This window comes from Oncorhynchus kisutch, linkage group LG5, assembly GCF_002021735.2.
Source record: "Oncorhynchus kisutch isolate 150728-3 linkage group LG5, Okis_V2, whole genome shotgun sequence".
NCBI lineage: Eukaryota > Metazoa > Chordata > Actinopteri > Salmoniformes > Salmonidae > Oncorhynchus > Oncorhynchus kisutch.
In genome coordinates this window covers 54495623-54516653 of record NC_034178.2, presented here as the reverse complement: position 1 = coordinate 54516653, position 21031 = coordinate 54495623, and the positions used below count along the sequence as shown (strand labels likewise).

Sequence of the window (21031 nt, the reverse complement as noted above, 5' to 3'; positions counted from 1 at the left end):
ATTCACCACCAACTCTTGGCTTGCCTTATAATGGAATGCCACATTTCTACTATTAGCAGGTGATTAGGTGAGAAGCTAACTTCTAAGGGGTGCAACATGTGCAGTAACGCTCCTCTGGGTGTAAATATTTGGATTTGGAAGCTTCAAGTGCTCCTGAGTCAATTTTGGGCAAATTTCATAGTCACAAATGTAAATTTACAAACAAAAAAAACACATTTTCTTACCTTACAAAAAGAAATTGAACTGTATTTTAAGACAATTTAATACTAACAAAAAAGCTGTTAGAATAATGAGTGTATGTATGTCCCTTAAGGTCATTGTGTAATGTGATATTGTACTCCCTATCCCAATAGTCCATTGTATATCATTTATATATACTTGTGTTCCCACATGTACCTCCTGTATTGATTTGTTGTTAATAAAAAATAATAATAATAAAAAGTGCTCCTAAGTAGAATGGGCCCGCCTTTTACCGCGATACAACATACAGAAAATTGTGTACGGTGCAATAAATGATAGGACTACGCACACAATAAACAGAGTTTACCATTAAAAACAACATAATGTCTTATAGAAATACTTTTCATTATTCTTTGTATGATAACTATAATTTTGCAAAAGTGACCTAATTATTAATTTACTACGTATAGAGGACGCGACTGCTATTCTGCACGATTTTAACAGATCCGTTACCCGGAAGTACTTAGTTATTTTCTTCCTATTCACAGCGGTAAAATGTATGCGCGACATTTGGATTTAACAAACAAAACCGTTCATATACCTGACTGAACAAAACACTGTTTGCGTTTTCTATGGCGGTTGTAACGGTTCAATTTGCGTTGTCGACTTGAAACTGGTTAGGGAATGAAGAAAATGTCATGCATGGTACGTTATTCATAATGAAGAGAATGCTAGGGGGATTTCTGTTCGGCAATGTGTGTTCAGCTAACGAAGTTGAAGAAGTTTCCAATCTTCTGATTGACGGTCAGTGGTAGTAGCTAGCTTTCTCAGGTGGTTAACTCAACAACTGTTGTGGCAATGACTTCTAGAGGTAGAGGAACGCAAAAGTCAAATATAACTGGTGCAAAAATTACTTCACGCAATGTTATATCTTGTTATAAAGTCGGATACACCTGGAACCGAGGTGGAAGACTCAAGGAGTTGAGAATAAGGTGAGAAGTAGCCCCTCAAATAAACCAACTGGCCAGATGTAATTATTCAATCGACCATGACTAGAACTTGAAGGCTGTAACGTTAGTCTGTGTTGACTTTTGTTTAATCCCAGCACTAACACACCTGATTATACTATACTGAACAAAAATATAAACGCAAAATGTAAAGGGTTGGCCCCATGTTTCATGAGCTGAAATAAAAGTTTCCAGAAATTTTTCATACACACAAAATGCTTATTTCTCAAAAATGTTGTGCACAAGTTTGTTTACATCCCTTTTAGTGAATATTTTTCATTTGCCAAGATAATCCATCCACCTGACAGGAATCTGTTAAAATGGCATGATCATTACACACCTTGTGTTGGAGACAATAAAAGGCCACTCTAAAATGTGCAGTTTTGTTACACAACACAATGCCACAGATGTTTTGAGAGAGCGTGCAATTGGCATGTTGACTGCACGAACAACCGGCCTCACAATCGCAGACCATGTGTAACCACACCAGCTCAGGACCTCCACATCCGGTGTCTTCACCTGCAGGATTTTCTGAGACCAGTCTCCTGGGCAGCTGATAAAACTGAGGAGTATTTCTGTCTGACTGGGCCTGGCCTCCAAGTGGGTGGGCCTATGCCCGCCCAGGCCCATCAATGGTTGTGCCCCTGCCCGTAAATGTGAAATCCATAAATTAGGGCCTAAAGAATTAATTTAAATTGACTGATTTTCTTATATGAACTGTAACTCACTAAAATCGTTGACATTTTTGCACCGTAAGTTTATATTTTTGTAAAGTATATTTAAGGTATGTTTAGTGCTGGGCTGGAATAAAAGCCTGCACACACAACGCCCTTCCATGACTCGAGTTGTCCATCCCTGAGATTAAACTCTTGTCTTCTAGGCACCTTGCACGGAAGTTTCTCAAACTATGGATGCAGAAGACCTTTGGACGTGTTCATCCTTACAAAGCCAGGTGCACTTTCTCAGTCCTGTGGAGAAATAGCCAGATTACATCACTGCTTGAAATTAATGGATTACAATGTCAGATAGTGGGAAAATAAAATTGGCAAAGCTCTTGATGCTATGCAGTACTTGACTTGGACTGAAATAGTTGTTGGTACTCATTTTGGGTGGATGTACTGTTTGGTGCAGGAGCACCAAAATACTTTTTAGCTAATATTCTATAAGAGGAAGAGGATCTTAAGCAGTAGAGCATTTAAGGTGTTGGTACTCAGCTCTGGTGAGCTCCTGCCCAAGTCAAGTACTGATGCTGTGAATATATCCACTGTGTGTAGCCTGAGTTCTCTAACTGGAAGATTATTACCTTCTCCAATCTCTAGGTCTCACCATCGCAGAGTGGTGCTACAGCGGGCTCAGGGGGGCTGGAAGGATGAGTGGTGGACAGCCAGGAGGGAGTGGAGTCTCACAGTGAGGGCAGAGTGCCATTACAGGTCAGTGTCTATACTGTTTGTTACTTTTTTTTGTATTTTTTACATTTTCTAACCGCTGCTGCTCAGTTGTGGGGTGACGATACATGCCCATCAGTACTTACGGACAAAGTCTGTTGGTTGAAATTACATTATTACAACCTTAAAATTTGGTTGTAATGATGTCATTGCAACCAGCTTTGCCTGCTAGGATGTACCGTGTGTTCGGAAAGTATTCATACCCCTTGAGTTATTCCACATTTTGTTGCGCTAGACAGAATTCAAAATGGATTTTTTAAAAACAAACAATTCTCACACATCTACACACAATACCTCATAATGACAACCTTAAAAATATGCTTTTAGAATTTTTTTTGAAAATTAAATTCTGAACTCATTTACATAAATATTCACACCACAAGTCAATACTGTGTAGAAGCACCTTTGGCAGTGATTACAGCTTTGAGTCGTCTTGGGTATGTGTCAGCTTTGCACATCTGGATTTGGGGATTTTATCCCAGTCTTCCTTGCAGATTCTCAAGTTCTGTTAAGGTAGATGGAGTGCGGCGGTGAACAGCAATCGTCATGTCTTTCCACAGATTTTCAATGCAATTCAATTCTGGGCCACTCAGGGACTTTAACATTCTGGTTGTGAAGCCATTCCAGCGTTGCTTTGGCTGCATGCTTGGGGTCATTGTCCTGTTGAAATGTAAATCTTTACCCCAGTCTAAGGTCATTTGTACTCTTCAGCAGTTTCTCATCAAGGATGTGCCTGTATTTGGTATTCATTGTTTCCTCTATATTTAGTCTCACAGTCCCTGCCACTGAAAAGTATCCCCATAGCATGATGCTGCCACCACCGTGCTTAACAGTAGGAATGATGTTAGACGGGTGATGGGCTGTAGCTGGTTTTCTCCAGACATACCACTTTGCATTCAGGCCAAATAGTTCAATTTTTGTCTCATCAGACCACAGAATATTTTGCCTTATGATCTGAGTCTTTCACATGCCTTTTTGCAAACTACAGGCGGGCAAGCCCTTCCCTTTTCCTCAGGAGTGGCTCCCGTCTGGCCACGCTCCCATAAAGCCCAGATTGGTGAAGTGCTGTAGAGGCTGTTGTCCTTCTGGCAGGTTCTCCCATCTCAGCCAAGGAACTCTGTAGTTATGTCATTGGGTTCTTAGTCACCTCCCTGTCCAAGGTCCTTCTTGCCCGGTTGCTCAGTTTGGTTTTACAGCCAGCTCTAGGCAGAGTCTAGGTAGTTCCATATTTTTTTAAATTCCCTAACGATGGAAACCACTGTGCGATTGTAAACTTTCAACACTCAAAATGTTTTATACCTGTCACCAGATATGCCTCATCACAATTCTTTCTCTGAGATCTATGGACAGTTCCTTGGACTTCATGGTATAGTTTCTGTTCTGACAACTGTGGTACCTTATATAGTACATGTGTGTTTCTTTCTAAATCATGTCCAAACAATTGAATTGGCCACAGGTTGACTCCTTCACCCGTATATCTCAAGGATGATCAAAGGAAATTGGATGCACTGAGCTCAATTTGGTATGTCATAGAAAAGGGGTGTGAATACTTATGTAAATGAGACATTTCTGTATTTAATTTTCAATAAATTAGCAAACATTTCTATAAACATGTTTTCACTTGGTCATTATGGGGAATTGTGTGTGTATGGGTGAGTTTTTTTTATCCATTTGAATTCAGGCTGTAACATGACACAATGTGGAAAAGGGTAGGGCTGTGGCAGTCATGAAATTTGTTCTGATTTAGAATTGCCCATTATCAAAGGGGCAGGGAAAAAATGTATATAATTGGAATGCACTCGAATAGCGAGTGGAAGCCGCGCGCTTTCCCACCTGTCCGTTTTGTAGGCTACTTCGGTTTAATAGCGGGAGCATGTGCTTAATATGAGCAGCTGAGAAATATAAGAACACTTATTTCACTCCATGTATCAACCACTGTTTGAGGAGCATGCTCTCGCTGCCTCACAGGTGATACTCCGCCCAAACTCTGTTTGCCATGGGCTCTTCAACCTTGTTCCTGCAGCTACTCAGTGCTTAATTTGGGAAACCAAGTGAAATCTGTTTGGGAACATCATTAGTAACATGTTTATGCAACAAAACATATTTCACTAAACTGTTGACATCCTGTCTCTACGCTCGAGAAAGGAATAAAGGAGAGAGGATTCTATATTCTGTATAGCTAAAGGTAATGTGTCACCCAATTAATTATGAAAATATAATAAAAACCCTATTATTAGGCTATTCAAAATACAAATTCACTAATTGTAGGCTAACTGTAAGTCGCCCTGCACAATCAATGACCCAACAGCATTGCCTAGGGCTATACGTTCTCTCCCAGACTCATGGATAGAAATGTTGGAGCGTAGCATAAGGTAACCAGTCCATCCAGTATGCATAATAATATAGTCCACACTCAAAGGCTAGACCAATTATGTACCAAAGACATCTTAAATCAGTTTTGTTTTATGTTTTTCTGCCATGTGTAATATGTGGTAGGCTATGTATTGTATAATGAAACAATCATAATTTTTATTCCGTTTTTTTTCGGGCACATAAGCCTATGCATATGCAAAAGCTCTGATATGCCTATGGGTGTTTTGAATTAATCATTACCTTAGAAAGCACGGTCCATTTCTTTTTGTTAGGCTTTGAAACAACATCCAAAACAACCATGTTTTACACTGTTTCAACCTGTTGTTGAATTTCTTTCTTCAAATTGATCATCATAGTGTGGTGAGTTTTAAAAGTATGATAGGTCTACTGTTTTGATGAGAAGTGTTTGATGTGATTTTTGTTAGAGGGACAATAGAGCCCTGAGTACCAGGCCAATAGGACCTGATGGTCGTTAGCAAGTTGGGTAGTACCAAAGCAAGTCCAGAGTACATAAAAAGAGCTTACCTTGACTCAATAGTCACATGGAATTTTACTGATGTCATGACTGCCTGTGTGGGACTGCAACCTCCCTAGTCAAGGGGTATGACTACTTTCCGAAGGCGCTGTATGGCAGCCAACAATAGTTTGGCCAATGTGGAAACTGATGATGCTGTCTTTCCTGTGTTGTAGGTATTATCTGTATAACCAGGTGTTCCATGGCTGGCAGAGGTTTGTGTCTTTACAGAAGGAGGAAAGGAGGATATTCCAAAAAGCAACATGTTTTGGTATGGACTGGCTTGTGTGGTTTTGGTATTAATCTAGGTGAATGTCTCCCTCTGGAAAATGATGGACCCCAGCAGTAGTGGCTGGCAGGGCATGTTAGGAGTCACAGCAGTAATTAGAGTTTCTCCTGTATGCCAGCTGAGAGGTGGTGTCAGCGTGTGGCCTGGGACAGCTGGGAAGTGTACATCGAGATGAGGAGGATGAAACACAGGATGCAAGAATCTGCTCTTCAGTTCCGGAAACTCACAGCTCTACGGTGAGGCATTATGACTGATAAATGCAATTTTGTTTATTTATTTTGGATTACTTTGAATCAAGAACAATACACTGACTAAGTCACTCGGAGGTTAGTGAACTTCCGGCATACACAGTCATTGCGTGACTGATTTATATATGATTGACCATTTGATTAAATGTAAGTGAAAGGGGAGGGGGCAACCTGTGTTAATGCTTATGTGTATTTCCCCCAATACAGTTGGATGTGGACTGTGTGGCAGACTGGGCTGCAGAGGAGATATGATGCCTGTGTTATGGAGGACCAAGCATTGCAGCACTGGGCTCTGACGCTACAGGGCAGAGTGAGTAGAGCACATCTTGTACATCCCACACATATCCGTACCATTCCCTAGGTGTTGGTGAATTAAAATGTTACATTTTATTGGACTAACATCTAAGCCGGGGGTGGGGGGGAATTATTTTAAGATGGTCATACCATAGATCGTTTAGCTATTTCATTTGGAATTGTAGGACCCCTTTAGGTATCAAAAGAATATGTTAAATTATTTGATAAAAGATCAAATTTGGCCTTTATAACTATAGCCCATAGAAACGCATTGAATAACACATTGATAATTGGCAAAGACAGTCAAAAATTAAATAATAAGAAACAAGGTTTTGAAGTGTCCATCCTATATCTAGGCGATATAAGAAAGCTAAGGCAATATTTGTTTTTTTTTATACATATTTAACCATTTATTTTTGTTGGCACAAAACTCATTTGTATGGGTTACCTTCAGACAAGTCACATGGAGGTCGTAGAGCAAAATGGAGAACGCCATCGTTAGAGTCTCTGCTTTCCATAGAGTGGTCCAATTAGTTTCTTGGCCAAACTATTTTCGTGAGAAGACCGATTTTCAGGATGTCTCATGGTCTGACAAACACCGCCGTAGCTCGGCCACCTTCCAACACAGATGCGGAAGGCCGACAGAGGCCTTGAGGATTGAGATGCAGCCCATGCAAAAAAACGTACATCTCTAGTTTAAACTGACGGATTTTGATGGGGATTTTTTCAATTAAATTACTTAGATTGACGCATGGGTGCGTCAACAGACTTAAGGATTTGAACATGTATGTTTGTTGTGTCTTAGGCATGGCTTCAGTGGAGAGAAGTGTACATGCTCGCCTGTAGTTGGAGAGAGAGGGAGTCCAAGGCTTCACTGCACTACATACATGGGATGCAAAGAAAGGCGCTCTGTGGCTGGATCAGCTATGTTCACCTCCGCCAAACTAAGAGGAAACCACAAGGTCCCATCTTCTGTTAATCTGTTTATCATATGTACTGTTGGTCTTCTGTCACAATCATTGGACATTTTGGTCTAGGATTAAACTCAAATTTTTTCAGAAACATACTGTATATTGACAATTTTTGATCATTTTAGATGGTCTCAAAAACAAACACCAAACTCGCAAATCCTCTAGAACTTCCAGTGAAAAACACTACTTCTGTTGTCATTATCCTTCTTATATAATTGTTTACCTCCTGTGTTTCAGATGTTGCGGTGCGAGCCTGGCAACTCCAGTTGGTCAGGAGGTATTGGTTTGTGTGGAAAAGTGGACTACAGAGCAGACAGAGAGAGGTGGACAGAGGGCAGGCTTCTTATAGACTGGCACAACGCAGCACACAGCGCAGGGCGCTGGAGCACTGGAGACACTGTATCCTACTACACACACACTCATTGTAAAACACCAGGGCCTAGTGTGGAGTCACACACTACTGCAAGAACAGCATAAGGCAATTCTCAACTTTTCTCATCTACTGCAACATCATACTTCTCTGAATTTATTTGAACATTTCCTGAGCTCCTGTGCAGACAGGAGGATGTGCATGCAGGAGTCTGAAAGAGACCAGGCTGCAAGTCAACACCAACACCGCCATCTACTGGTAAGATGGAGGAGCACTGATCTGATTAATGTTTATGGACATCCATAGAGACTGGTTACTGTACCATAAAGCAGTGTTTCCCAACCCTGGTCCTCCAGTACTCCCAACAGTACACAGTTTCATTGTAGCCCTATACAAACACACCTCGTTCAACTCATTGAGGGCTTGATGATTAGTTGACAAGTTGAATCAGATGTGCATGTCCAGGGCTACAATAAAAAGATGTACTGTTGGGGGTACTTGAGAACTGGAGTTGGGAACCACTGCCATAGAGTATTCCTTAATTCTCTCACTCCAACTTGTTCTGTCTACTACAGGACACTGGATTGAGAAGTCTGACCCTCAATGTCACTCGGAGCAAAACTTATCGTCTCAACAAGAACATTGCTGTCCAGCATCATCATCACACTGTAACTGTTATTATACTGTAGCTAATATCCATGAAGCCACCCAGCATTAGTATCATTACAATTGTTCTAACAGTACAGAGTAAGTATGACACCCAATTCATGTTTTTCAAACAACATTTCTGCGTGTGTTTTCTGTAGGTAACATGCAGATATTGGAGACTCTGGCAGCAACGTCTTGAGGAAGCTGAAGATCAGGGACTTCAGATGCAGATGCAGATGGCACTGACCCACCACAGGTACACAGACACACATACACACAGACATACATACACACACACACACATACACACGTTTATGAATTGATGATACACTTTCTCATATTAGTAATGCTATTTCTATGATACATGTTTTTCTGATCTCATTAATGCCATCTTTTGACAGCACTTCACTGCAGAGCAATTGCTTGTGCCACTGGAGAGAGCAGCTTGTTGAACACAGACACATGCAGGTACACCCACCCGTAAACATGTGCACACACACACACTCTTACATTCCACTCATTGGCATTGTGTGGACTGTGTGTGGTTTTAGGGGCTGGAGCGTCGTGCTGAGGCCTGGTTTGCTGACCACATCTTTCCACAGTGTCTTGACTCATGGGTTGAGTTTACCTGCCAGAGGAGACAGCATAGGGAGAGGACAGAGATTGCACAACTCCATAATAAGTGAGTTCCATCCTGTTTCTGACCTAGTGGTGATCTAGGATAAGGTGTCACTTGTCTGATCCTAGATCAGCACTACTACTATAAGATGCTTTGTGGACGATTTAGACTTAGGAAATGTATGCCTTTTTACACATTTTGGTATTCATACTTATGCACATGTGTTACAAGGTTTGTGGGTGTTGCTCTCTGGCACGCATTAAATACATTTAAATCAACCCTAAACTCACACTGGGTGGCATACCAATTTGATTAGGGAGTGTTTCTTCAATTGGTTTTTCTGTTCATTTCTCTAAAGCAATCCCTTTTTATGCTGGTAACTTTCATTTGAATTTGATTGGCACAACATTAGGATGCATTCAGAAGGGAGATCAATGAAAGATAGTTATAAGAACATGTGCATATTTATCTCAGTTTTAGGACACAATATGTATGATTAAGGAGGTTTCTAGGCTACTTAATGGAAAAATAGGGTTTGGAAAGCCTTCAGGCACGAAAGAAAAAAATGCCACATTCAGTTCTTCAACCCATGGTAATGTTGGAAGATGAATGTACATAGAATTATAATAGGGAGAACAGTGTACAGTAGTAGTATACCCTGGCCTGTTGCCCGCGCTGACCATGGAACTGTGTGATGACACGGCCAAGCATTGCACCATGCGTCAGGTTCAAACTGTTATGGCTTGGTCTGTGCTCCATAATGATTTAATTAGCCAACATTTTTTTTACTTTAAATATGATCAACTATTATTAGTGTTCGTCAGCAACAACCACACGGACGTGGCAGTGTTTACAGAGGAAGCAAATAAGGTAAATGAAACAATGTAATGAAATGTAATGATACAAACTGTACCAACTGAAGGGAACTAACAGTAAATCGGCAGTTCAATATGTGTGGCCAACTGACGGTCGATACTGATAGTGGCTAATATTTAACATGATAGAACAGTAGGAAATAGAACGTTGGGGCATATAATTAAAACATTAGAGAGTGCGACTGTCATTGTGCAATGCTTAGGCCATACTATTGAAATTGTGCATAAAGTCACAGCATTTTATACTTCACTGTGGGAAAGGGGCGGAAATGCCTGTCATGTTATTATACTTTTCAGTTTGCTTCCATGACTGGTTTCACATTAGTCTCCAGCTATCAGAAGGAAAAATCCTTAAACAATTGCTATTTGTACATACAATCCCCTTCCCAAACATATTACTAATTTACCTAGCTCTTATCAATAGTGATGGGGGAAAAAATTTAAACAGTTATATATCTTGATATATATTCATTTTTTTGTTGGTGGTTGCTGTAGCTAGTGCTAATTAGCTGTACCAGCTCTAAAACTCTGGTATTTTCCATCCAATAGCTTGTTCTCCATCTTCTTTTTAAATATTGAGCCAACATGTTTTCAGCACCTTTATTCCCATGACTGATGATAACTCATTTTTTTATGCTCTCTCTTGTGCCTCTGCAGAAACATACAGAGCAATATGTTTGGAGCATCAACTCGCAATAAAATTGCAGTATCAAATCACAATACATATAGAATTGTGAAAATAGGCATACATATTCTATGGGCACCTACGTATCAATAGCTCTTATTAATTCATAAATTACAGTGCATGGAGAATTCTGTTATTTCTATCTGACAAAGGAATGTAGGCCTAGATGTTTTTCCACTTGGAACCGACAGGTTCGCTCGACAAGGGGCTGTTGCGGTGACCATATTACCACCACACAGGCAGTGAGTCATGGCCGCAGTAAAATTCCATGTGACCACTGTGTCACAGTAATCTCCTTTAATGCACTCTGGACATGCTTTGGTAGTACCCAACTTGCTAACTACCACGAGGTCCTAATGGCCTGGTACTCAGGGCTCTATTGTCCCTCCATCAGGTCCTAATGGCCTGGTACTCAGGGCTCTATTGTCCCTCCATCAGGTCCTAATGGCCTGGTACTCAGGGCTCTATTGTCCCTCCATCAGGTCCTAATGGCCTGCTACTCAGGGTTCTATTATCGCTCCATCAGGTCCTAATGGCCTGATACTCAGGGCTCTATTGTCCCTCCATCAGGTCCTAATGGACTGGTACTCAGGGCTCTATTGTCCCTCCATCAGGTCCTAATGGCCTGGTACTCAGGGTTCTATTATCGCTCCACCAGGTCCTAATGGCCTGATACTCAGGGCTCTATTGTCCCTACATCAGGTTCTAATGGACTGGTACTCATGGCTCTATTGTCCCTCTAACCACTCTGACATCAATGCCTTTGGAAATCACATCAAACACATCAGAACAGTAGGCCTATAGTACTTTTAAAACTCACCTCACTGTGATGATCAAATTGAAGAAAGAAGTTCAACAGCAGGTTGAAACAGTGTAAAACATGGTTGTGGGGGATATTGTTTCAAAGCCTAACAAAAATAAATGGACAGCGCTTTCTAAGGTCAGAATACTTGTAGAGAGAATTAAGTGTAACTCAGGTCTGAATTCCTCCAATGTGACTAAGGTCCCTGGGCTACATTTAAGCAATAAGGCCTGAGGGGGTGTGGTATATGGCCAATATACCACGGGTAAGGGCTGTCCTAATGCACGATGCAAAGCGGAGTGCCTGGAGTACCACACCCCCAATGTGCCTTATTGCTATTATAAACTGGTTACCAATGTAATTAGAGCAGTAAAAATACATGTTTTGTCATACCCATGGTATACGGTCTGTCAGCCAATCAGCGTTCAGGGCTCGAACCACCCAGTTTATAATTATGAACAACATACAGTTAGCCTTGTGAGGATGACGTTTGTGTTAGTGTGTGACCCACTCTAACCCTCTGTAGGCAGCACCAGTACACTTGGGCCTTCTATACCTGGTGGGGACGTTCAGAGGAGCGGAAGGAGCAGAGACTGGCTGAGAGGATGGTAAAATACACAGTCACAATACACGCACACAAAAATACCACTAAAAGATATACATACAACACACCGTCATGGTACAGACAAATAACCGAAGAGGGCCCACCTGTCTTGCCCTTTAGGCCTTGCTGCATGAGGAGAGGTCGTGTTTGATGAGAGCCTGGGACCACTGGCAGCGGAGGGCGGGGCAACAACAGGAGGAGAGGGAGAAGCAGAGAGCTTCTGACACACTGTACCGCCGTACTCTAGTCCACAACACACTCAGCCAGTGGAAGGACAATGTCACTGTGATCCGGGACAGGTACTATACCACTGGCAGTTCACTGAAATATCAGTGAGGATCACGATGATATCTTACAACTTTTATTGTATTTTACTTTAATGACCTGATGCTGACTGTTTGGGACCAACCTGTTCAGAAAGAAGTGTGAGGTTATTCTTCTTTTTTCTTTTTTTTGTGGGCCCATCCCCCACCCCCCTCTCCGGAGGACAACGGTCTTTTTTTTTTTTTTACAGCTCTTTTTTTTTACATATACATTATTCATATATTTTACATGCATGGTACTTTTATACACAGAATTACACTACAGAAATATCGTTTGATATACACAATTAAAGGTACTCCGACATATACGGTATACATGATATAGGATGTTTTCAGTCCTAACTATTACAGATTCTTAACAGGAGATTATTCTTAACTGGATTTGATTGACAAATGAATACCCTTTGAGATTTTGCCTTAATCCTTCATGTATATGTGTGTTTGGTTTGTATATTTGTGTTTTTTCGTATGCATCTCATAAGGCAAAAACGAGAGGCGCAGGCAGGTCGACATGGTGATGTGCGTTGTGTGAGACGCGCCCTGAGTGGCTGGAGTGAGGTACAGTATTTTGCCATACATAATCTACCATTTTCCATGCTGTAATGTTTGGTTTGTCCAGAGTAATTATCCCACATTGTGTCTGTCTGTCTCTGTCTGTCTGATGTGTCAGTATGTCCAGCACAGAACAGAGAAGAACAGCAGGCTGGATCAGATGGACAGATACTATGAACACAGACTTCTCAAACACACTTTACAGACCTGGAAGGTACACCAGACCTCACATTAACTGTAATAAATTACACAAGTCTACACTTATATTGGTGTGCTTTGTAAACTGGCACAGCAACATTTAATTTGGTCATCATGCATCTTCTGACCTGCTTGGTGCACACGGAATGGGCTCCACTTTGTTGGTTTGTGTGTGTCCTGTGGTACGTGCTGTAATCTCTTTGCCTATCACCCGTAGGAGCATCACCTCCGAAGACAGCAGGTCTATGAGCATGTAGAGGAGCGCTACAGTCAACATCAGAAACACTTCCTCAGGTATCAACCTAAATAGAGTCACAGTCTCTATCTATACCTCTTTATCCACGATCTCTTACTTGTAATTTTGATTTTGCAATATTTCTAACTGACACTTGTATTATGTGTTCCCAGGAGGATTCTGCGTGTGTGGAAGGAGAATGTAGCCCTGTTGGCAGCAGCCAGCAGCAGAGAGAAGAGAGCAGAGAACCACTACCAGCACTGCGTTCAGGTTAAGGTATTGGAGCTGCTGTAAGACCTATCTACTGCTTCATATGTTACCAAGACTGATTCCGTGGCTATAACTACTGCTCACCCACAAATGTGCCTAATTTATTTTCCTACAGATGCTGTTGGGATGGAGGAAAGCCACATCTTGTGCAGTGTCAAACCGTCACCAGCAGAGAGAGGCAGTGAGCAAGGCTCAGACTCACATGGATAAAGGTAGAGAAATACTTTGCTATGGCTCCAATTCTTAGTGAAGCAGATGGAGACATTGTTCCTTATTTAATGCTATTTTCTGTTAGATCACTCTCCCGGCACATTGAATAAAGCCTCCGTTGACATGTGAAGTCTATTGCCATCATTTTTTATGTCTCAGTGCGGCAGGAGGCGACTTTCAGGAGATGGAGGGAGCGAAGCAGAGAGGTTGTGGAGGACAGTATAGGCATGGAGAAAGCCATAAGGCTCCACCACCACTTGCTTCTCTGCAGAACATTCAGATCATGGACTATGTACCAGCAGCATCAGCAGAGCTACAAGGTAGATGGATACTGCATTTGGTCCTGTGTTTGAGTCTGCAGTGTGCTATTTGATACATTCTGATCCTAGGTAGGTTTGTGTTAGTATTGTGTTGTTTATGTGGTCCTTCTCTAGGTGATGAAAGGGAGAGGCCACTTGCTGCTGAGACAGAAGACATGCCAGCTCTTCTTTGCACACTGGAAAATTGTGGTGAACTTATTGCTGTTTTAACATGAATTCCTGTTTTAACATGCTTATTTCAAATATTAAAGGCCTCCTTGACAAGATTTGCATGAACTTTTGTTCAAGTCACTTTTAAATACATTGATGGAATTGAAAAAAAGTATTTTCTGATGTTTACTGTCTTAAAGAAAGGCCAGATTATTATATTATATAAACATTCAATGGTAGGTCTGTAAGCCTCTGATTGTCTTGGTGAACTCCTGGCTGTTATCTAAGTGTGCTGTTCTCCTCTGGTCCTGGCCTGCACAGCTGCAGCACAGAAGGACAGAGGCTGAGCAGACAGAACTGGCCCTCTGGCATTGGTCCCTCAGTCTGCAGGCCAAGGTAATACCTGGACACACATACTTCACTGGCAGCTGGCCTTCAGCCCAACTTAAAACACAGGAGATATTATCCCTCTCTCTGTTTGTCTGTAGTGGAGGAATTCTGTCTCCTGCATGACTACTGTTGACCCTGTGGATGTATAGCCTGGGTCCCGATCTTTTTGTGCTGTCTTGCCAATGACCATTGGAGTTAGCAAGACCGCACAATCAGATCTGTGACCAGGCTGGCGCGTGTAAAGTCCTCATTGATGATATCCAGACCACAGCTAGAATAAAGGAAATTGAAGTGAAAACATACAGTAGACTCTATAGGCATAATGAATGAGACACCCCCCGGTGAATAGTGGAAACATATAGAAGAGTGAAGACTCATCAGACATACTGAATGAGACGTCTGATCCCTTGGTGTGTTCTGATCTAGGTGCTGGAGGCCTGGAGGCTGTGGGTCACAGAGCAGGACAGAAAGCAGGAAAGGCTGGCCCAGGCTGCCCAGTTCTATAGAGATCAGCTGCTGAGGGAAGGAGTGGCCCACGTCCTCACACACGCGGCTCACATGGGCAGCTTCAGCACCAACATAGCACTGCACAGCCAGGAGCAGGTGTGTGTGAGCACTTGCTGTGTTTGATTATCTGATCGTATGTCTGCCTGCCTGCCTGAATGTCTGTGTGTCTCTGTGTGGCACTGGATCAAGCCCGTCTTGTCTGCGACCTACAGAGCCTGCGGCGTCTCCAGAGGGTGGTGCTGCGTTGTGCCATGCAGTGGAAACAGCGGGCCCTGAGTGGACCACACAGGGCGAGACCGCCTAGAGCGATAGCAGTGCCCCCCAAGAGTGTGACCTTCTGTTTACCCAGCCCTGACCCAGTGTGCCGCACTCACAGCCGTACACAGACCCAGAGTGACATAGTGGAGCAGAGAGCAGGAGACGGCATCCTCAACCACCTGTAAGTGGGCACAGTTACTATGCAAACACCAGGCCCTAAACATTATGGGAGGGTTTTCCAGATACCAATTAAGAGTCCTGGACTAAAAAGAATGCTCAATGGAGAATCCCCATACGAATCACTTTTTTTTGTCCAGAACAAGGCTTAATGTGTGCCTGGGAAACTATGTCTCTAATTCTTATGCTCAGTCTTACAGCAGCTCTATAACTGTGTGCAGGGTGGTGGTGCGTGCTTCTAGACTGCAGCCACGGCGGCCTAGAGATCTGCTTGACTCCCCGGTCAAAGAGCTGCTCCCAACTACAGCTCCTCTACATAAAAAACCCAGTCCTCTTCCACATCAAACCAAGGTCCCAGTGACAGCGAACCTTTACCCTACTACAGCCTCCCTCCCCATCTCTCCCATACGCGCACACCCAGCTCCCCATCTCAGTTTCCCAATGGCCCCACATCATGGATCACTAGGCCAGGACTTACTCCTGCCCCCTTCCTCATTCATGGCCACCCACACTCAAACTAAGGTAAGTTACTGTATTCCAAAAACACATGTAAAGTTATTTTACTGTGTGTTTTCAATGAGATTTCTTTATAGAATATCTGTTTTTTAGGTGAGGCAGCCTAGTGGCTCATGGGAAAGTGACTCCTCACTACTGCCCCCCAATGAGTTCTCCACCCTCCATCAACAGCCAGAGTCTGATGGAGAAGATGTGTTAACTGAGGAGGAGAATGTGGATCCCACTTTAGCCTGGACCAGAGAGCTGCTCAACATCCGTCTGGACATGCAGCGCTTCCAACAGGACCGCAAGCTACTTCAGTAAGGACTCCCAGCTCTGTGATGAACATTTCTGATAGATCTCATTTATACATTCTGATGGATTTATGTGTGTGTGTGTGTATGTGTAGGACGTGGCGAAGACTTGAAGAAGTGTTGAGAAGCTGGCTGCAGACGAGTGGAAGTGAGGGAGAAACTGAGGAGAGTAACACTATCTGCAAAGAGTTGGAGCAGGTAAGACTTGAAGGGAAGACGCTGCGGTCATTGGTACAGTATATGCAAGGGCCACAAGTTTTCCACTAGTTACCACAGCCACAATGTAAAAATTGGCTATATTGTAAAAAATCATTTAAAAAAATGTGCTTTTTGGTCTTAACTTAAGGTTAGTCATATGGTTAGCAGTGGTATTAAGGTTAGGTTTAAAATCACATTTTAAGAAGATACATTTTAGAAATAGGCTGGGTTCATTACTTTGTGGCTGTGGTAACTAGTGATGACCAGTCCACAATGGCAGAGCAAATAAGGATTTATAAACAAAAATAATTGTCGTTTTACTGGCTGTTCACCAGTCCTTGAAGAAAACAAGAAGCAATATTTTATTAACATGTTTCCTATCCACTTTTTGATGAATAACTAAATGGATGGCTTTGATTTAGCACGCATTCCTCTGGAGGTATCATTTCATTTGAGCCATAAATCTTCAGCTATGAAAACAATAACATTCAAAAGTTACAACAGGTCAAGCACATAATAACCATGCCATGTCATGCATCAATTCTTCCTGTTATTTTGTAGTCATTCCAGATTAATTTCATGCTCTTTGTGTTGTCATTTACAGCTGGAGGAGCGTATTGGCAGACTGTCAGCTGAGCTGGCAGAGCAGAAGCCTGTGATGATCCTCCACGCTGCCAGGATCCACAGGATAGAGAGTGTTCTCCTCCAAAGCAGCACAGCCACAGGACAGGGTCTAGAACAGGCCATTCTCAGTAGGCCTCCAGAGCTACTGCTCATCACTCCACACTAGGTGACAGGACCAGGGCCGTCCCAGTGCCATGGGTCAGGAGGAGGAGAACCATAGACCTATATAAAGGAGCACAAGGACTTCTGATGAGACTATACCTGTCCATATTTTTGACATGTCATTCTCTACTGGTTGTTTTTATAGTATAAAACCATAAGAACAGAATTATTCTAAATAGATTTAAGATTTATGGAAATTCTTCAATTGTAGCTTTTGAATTTATTATCCTAATCTTGGTGAAAATCGGTTTGACTAAAACAGAAAGAATGGCATGGCAAGACAGCTGTGTAAGATTTATGTTTGACTTGACTATGTTGTAATTGCCTTTATTTGACTGTATACTGTAAATTACATCATATGTTAGTGTGTTTTTAGATTATTTAATAAAATACTGCCTTCAGAAAGTATTCACACCCCTTGACTTTTTCCACATTTTGTTGCGTTACAAAGTGGGATTTTTGCAGCGATTACAGCTGTGAGTCTTTCTGGGTACGTCTCTAACATCTTCCCATGATTTTAACATTTTCTTTCACCTTTATTTAACCAGGTAGGCTAGTTGAGAACAAGTTCTCATTTACAACTGCAACCTGGCCAAGATAAAGCAAAGCAGTGCGACACAAACAACAACAGAGTTGCACGTGAAATGAACAAGTGTACAGTCAATAACACAATAGAAACAAAAGAAAGTCTATACACAGTGTGTGCAAATGGCGTGAGGAGGTAAGGCAATAAATAGGTCATAGTAGCGAAGTAATTACAATTTAGCAAATTAACACTGGAGTGATAGATGAGCAGATGATGATGTGCAAGTAGAAATACTGGTGTGCAAAAGAGCAGAAAAATAAATAAAAACAGTATGGGATGAGGTAGGTAGATTGGGTGGTCTTTTTACAGATGGGCTATGTACAGCTGCAGCGATTAGTTAGCTGCTCAGATAGCTAATGTTTAAAGTTAGTGAGGCAAATATAAATCTCCAGCTTCAGCGATTTTTGCAATTCGTTCCAGTCATTGGCAGCAGAGAACTGGAAGGAAAGGTGGCCGAAGGAGGTGTTGGCTTTGGGGATGACCAGTGAGATATACCTGCTGGAGCACGTGCTACGGGTGGGTGTTGTTATTGTGACCACTGAGCTGAGGTAAGGCGGAGCTTTACCTAGCATAGACTTAAACATAACACTTTGTATTCAGGACAAAAAGTGAATTGCTTTTTCACATTTTTTGTAGTATTACTTTAGTGCCTTGATGCAAACAGGATGCATGTTTTGGAATATTTTTTTATTCTGTTCAAGCTTCCTTTTCACTCTATCAATTAGGCTAGTATTGCGGAGTAACTACAATGTTGATCCATCCTCAGTTTTCCCCTATCACAACCATTAAACTCTGGAATTATTTTAAAGTCACCATTCGTCTCACGGTGAATTCCCTGAGCAGTTTTCTTCCTCTCCGGCAACTGAGTTCAGAAGGACGCCTGTATCTTTTGTAGTGACTGGGTGAACTGATTAATCGGAATGGCCGATTAATTAGGGCCGATTTCATGTTTTCATAACAATCGGAAATCGGTGTTTTTGGACACTGATTTGGCCGATTATTATTATTTATTTTTTTACACTTTTATTTAACTAGGCAAGTCAGTTAAGAACACATTTTTATTTTCAATGACGGCCTAGGAACGGTGGGTTAACTGCCTTGTTCAGGGGCAGAACGACAGATTTTTACCTTGTCAGCTCGGGGATTCAATCTTGCAATCTTACAGTTCACTAGTCCAACGCTCTAACCACCTGCCTCTCATTGCACTCCACGAGGAGCCTGCCTGTTACGCGAATGCAGTAAGAAGCCAAGGTAAGTTGCTAGCTAGCATTAAACTTATCTTATAAAAAGCAATCAATCAATCATAATGATATTACTAGTTTATCTAGCGTGTCCTGCGTGCATATAATCGATGCGGTGCGCATTCGCGAAAAAGTACTGTTGTTGCTCCAACATGTACCTAACCATAAACATCAATGCCTTTCTTAAAATCAATACACAGAAGTATATATTTTTAAACCTGCACATTTTGCTAAAAGAAATCCAGGTTAGCAGGCAATATTAACCAGGTGAAATTGTGTAACTTCTCTTGCGTTCATTGCACGCAGAGTCAGGGTATATGCAACAGTTTGGGCCGCCTGGCTCGTTGCGAACTAATTTGCCAGAATTTTACGTAATTATGACATAACATTGAAGGTTGTACAATGTAACAGCAATATTTAGACTTAGGGATGCCACCCGTTAGATAAAATACGGAACGGTTCTGTATTTCACTGAAATAATAAAAGTTTTGTTTTTGAAATGATAGTTTCCGGATTTGAACATATTAATGACCATAGGCTCGTATTTCTGTGTGTTATTATGTTATAATTAAGTCTATGATTTGATATTTGATAGAGCAGTCTGACTGAGCAATGGTAGGCAGCAGCAGGCTCGTAAGCATTCATTCAAACAGCACTTTCGTGCGTTTTGCCAGCAGCTCTTCACAATGCTTCAATCATTGAGCTGTTTATGACTTCAAGCCTATCAACTCCCGAGATTAGGCTGGTGTAACCGATGTGAAATGGCTATCTAGTTAGCGGGGTGCACGCTAATAGCGTTTCAAACGTCACTCGCTCTGAGACTTGGAGTAGTTGTTCCCCTTCCACTGCAAGGGCTGCGGATTTTGTGGAGCGATGGGTAACGATGCTTTGGGGGTGGCTGTTGTCGATGTGTTGCTGGTTCGAGCCCAGGTAGGGACGAGGAGAGGGACGGAAGCTATACTGTTACACTGGCAATACTAAAGTGCCTATAAGAACATCCAATATTCAAAGGTATATGAAATACAAATGGTATAGAGATAAATAGTCCTATAAATACTATATTAACTACAAACTCAAACCTCTTTCCTTGGAATATTGAAGTCTCATGTTAAAAGGAACCACCAGCTTTCATATGATCTCATGTTCTGAGCAAGGAACTTAAACGTTAGCTTTTTTACATGGCACATATTGCACATTTACTTTCTTCTCCAACACTTTGTTTTTGCATTATTTCAACCAAATTGAACATGTTTCATTATTTATTTGAGGCTAAATGGATTTTTATTTATGTATTATATTAAGTTAAAATAAGTGTTCATTCATTATTGTTGTAATTATCATTATCACAAAAAAAAAATATGTATTGTCCGATTAATCGGCATCGGCTTTTTTGGTCCTCCAATAATCGGTATCGGTATCGGCGGTCGACCTCTAGTATTGATACACCATCCAAAGTGTAATTAATTACTTCACTATGCTCAAAGGGATGTTCAGTGTCTGCTTTATCTTTTTTACTCATCTACCAATAGGTGCCCTTATTTGCGAGGTATGTTACCCACTATTATTCCACATAGAGTTAGTCCATGCAACTTATGTGATTTGTTAAGCAAATTCTTACACCTGAACTTATTTAGGCATACCATAATAAAGCGGTTGAATACTTATTGACTCAAGACATTTCAGCTTTTTTTGTTAATTTCTTGTTAATTTGTAAAAAAGAAAAACAACATCATTCCACTTTGACATTATGAGGTGTTGTGTGTAAGCCAGTAACCAAAAATATCTTTGAATACTTTATGAATACACTGTATATAAACTCAGCAAAAAAATAAACATCCCTTTTTCATGACCCTTTATTTCAAAGATAATTCGTAAAAATCCAAATAACTTCACAGAT

The 21031-nt window shown here is 41.5% G+C and overlaps 1 protein-coding gene across 3 annotated transcripts; it reads left to right on the top strand.

Annotated features, from left to right (window-relative positions):
* The first annotated feature begins 705 nt into the window (after window positions 1-705).
* sfi1 (SFI1 centrin binding protein) lies at window positions 706-17721 on the top strand. 3 transcript variants are annotated; one of them, XM_020483670.2, is made up of 29 exons: window positions 706-1172; window positions 2068-2139; window positions 2507-2617; window positions 5696-5790; window positions 5927-6044; window positions 6264-6366; window positions 7156-7312; window positions 7559-7720; window positions 7879-7949; window positions 8267-8359; window positions 8498-8595; window positions 8741-8807; window positions 8891-9021; window positions 11847-11928; window positions 12045-12223; window positions 12730-12805; window positions 12918-13013; window positions 13215-13291; window positions 13406-13508; window positions 13618-13714; window positions 13872-14032; window positions 14147-14221; window positions 14504-14578; window positions 14999-15175; window positions 15292-15518; window positions 15736-16036; window positions 16124-16329; window positions 16419-16521; window positions 17126-17721. In XM_020483670.2, exons 1-29 carry the CDS (start codon window positions 1039-1041, stop codon window positions 17309-17311), a joined length of 3633 nt encoding a protein of 1210 aa, XP_020339259.1. In that variant the 5' UTR covers window positions 706-1038; the 3' UTR covers window positions 17312-17721. The 3 variants fall into 3 exon arrangements, with proteins under 3 accessions (XP_020339259.1, XP_020339260.1, XP_020339261.1); XM_020483671.2 differs by having other exon boundaries at window positions 717-1172; window positions 8942-9021; XM_020483672.2 differs by having other exon boundaries at window positions 717-1172; window positions 16202-16329.
* Window positions 17722-21031: the final 3310 nt, after the last annotated feature.

Bases quoted from the DNA above. Each gene is read 5' to 3' on its own strand.
- sfi1 (XM_020483670.2), top strand. From the start codon at position 1,039: ATGACTTCTAGAGGTAGAGGAACGCAAAAGTCAAATATAACTGGTGCA. The intron at 11,929-12,044 runs GTAAAATACACA...CTTGCCCTTTAG, and splicing joins AGAGACTGGCTGAGAGGATG to GCCTTGCTGCATGAGGAGAG. The intron at 14,222-14,503 runs GTGAACTTATTG...TGGCCTGCACAG, and splicing joins TTGCACACTGGAAAATTGTG to CTGCAGCACAGAAGGACAGA.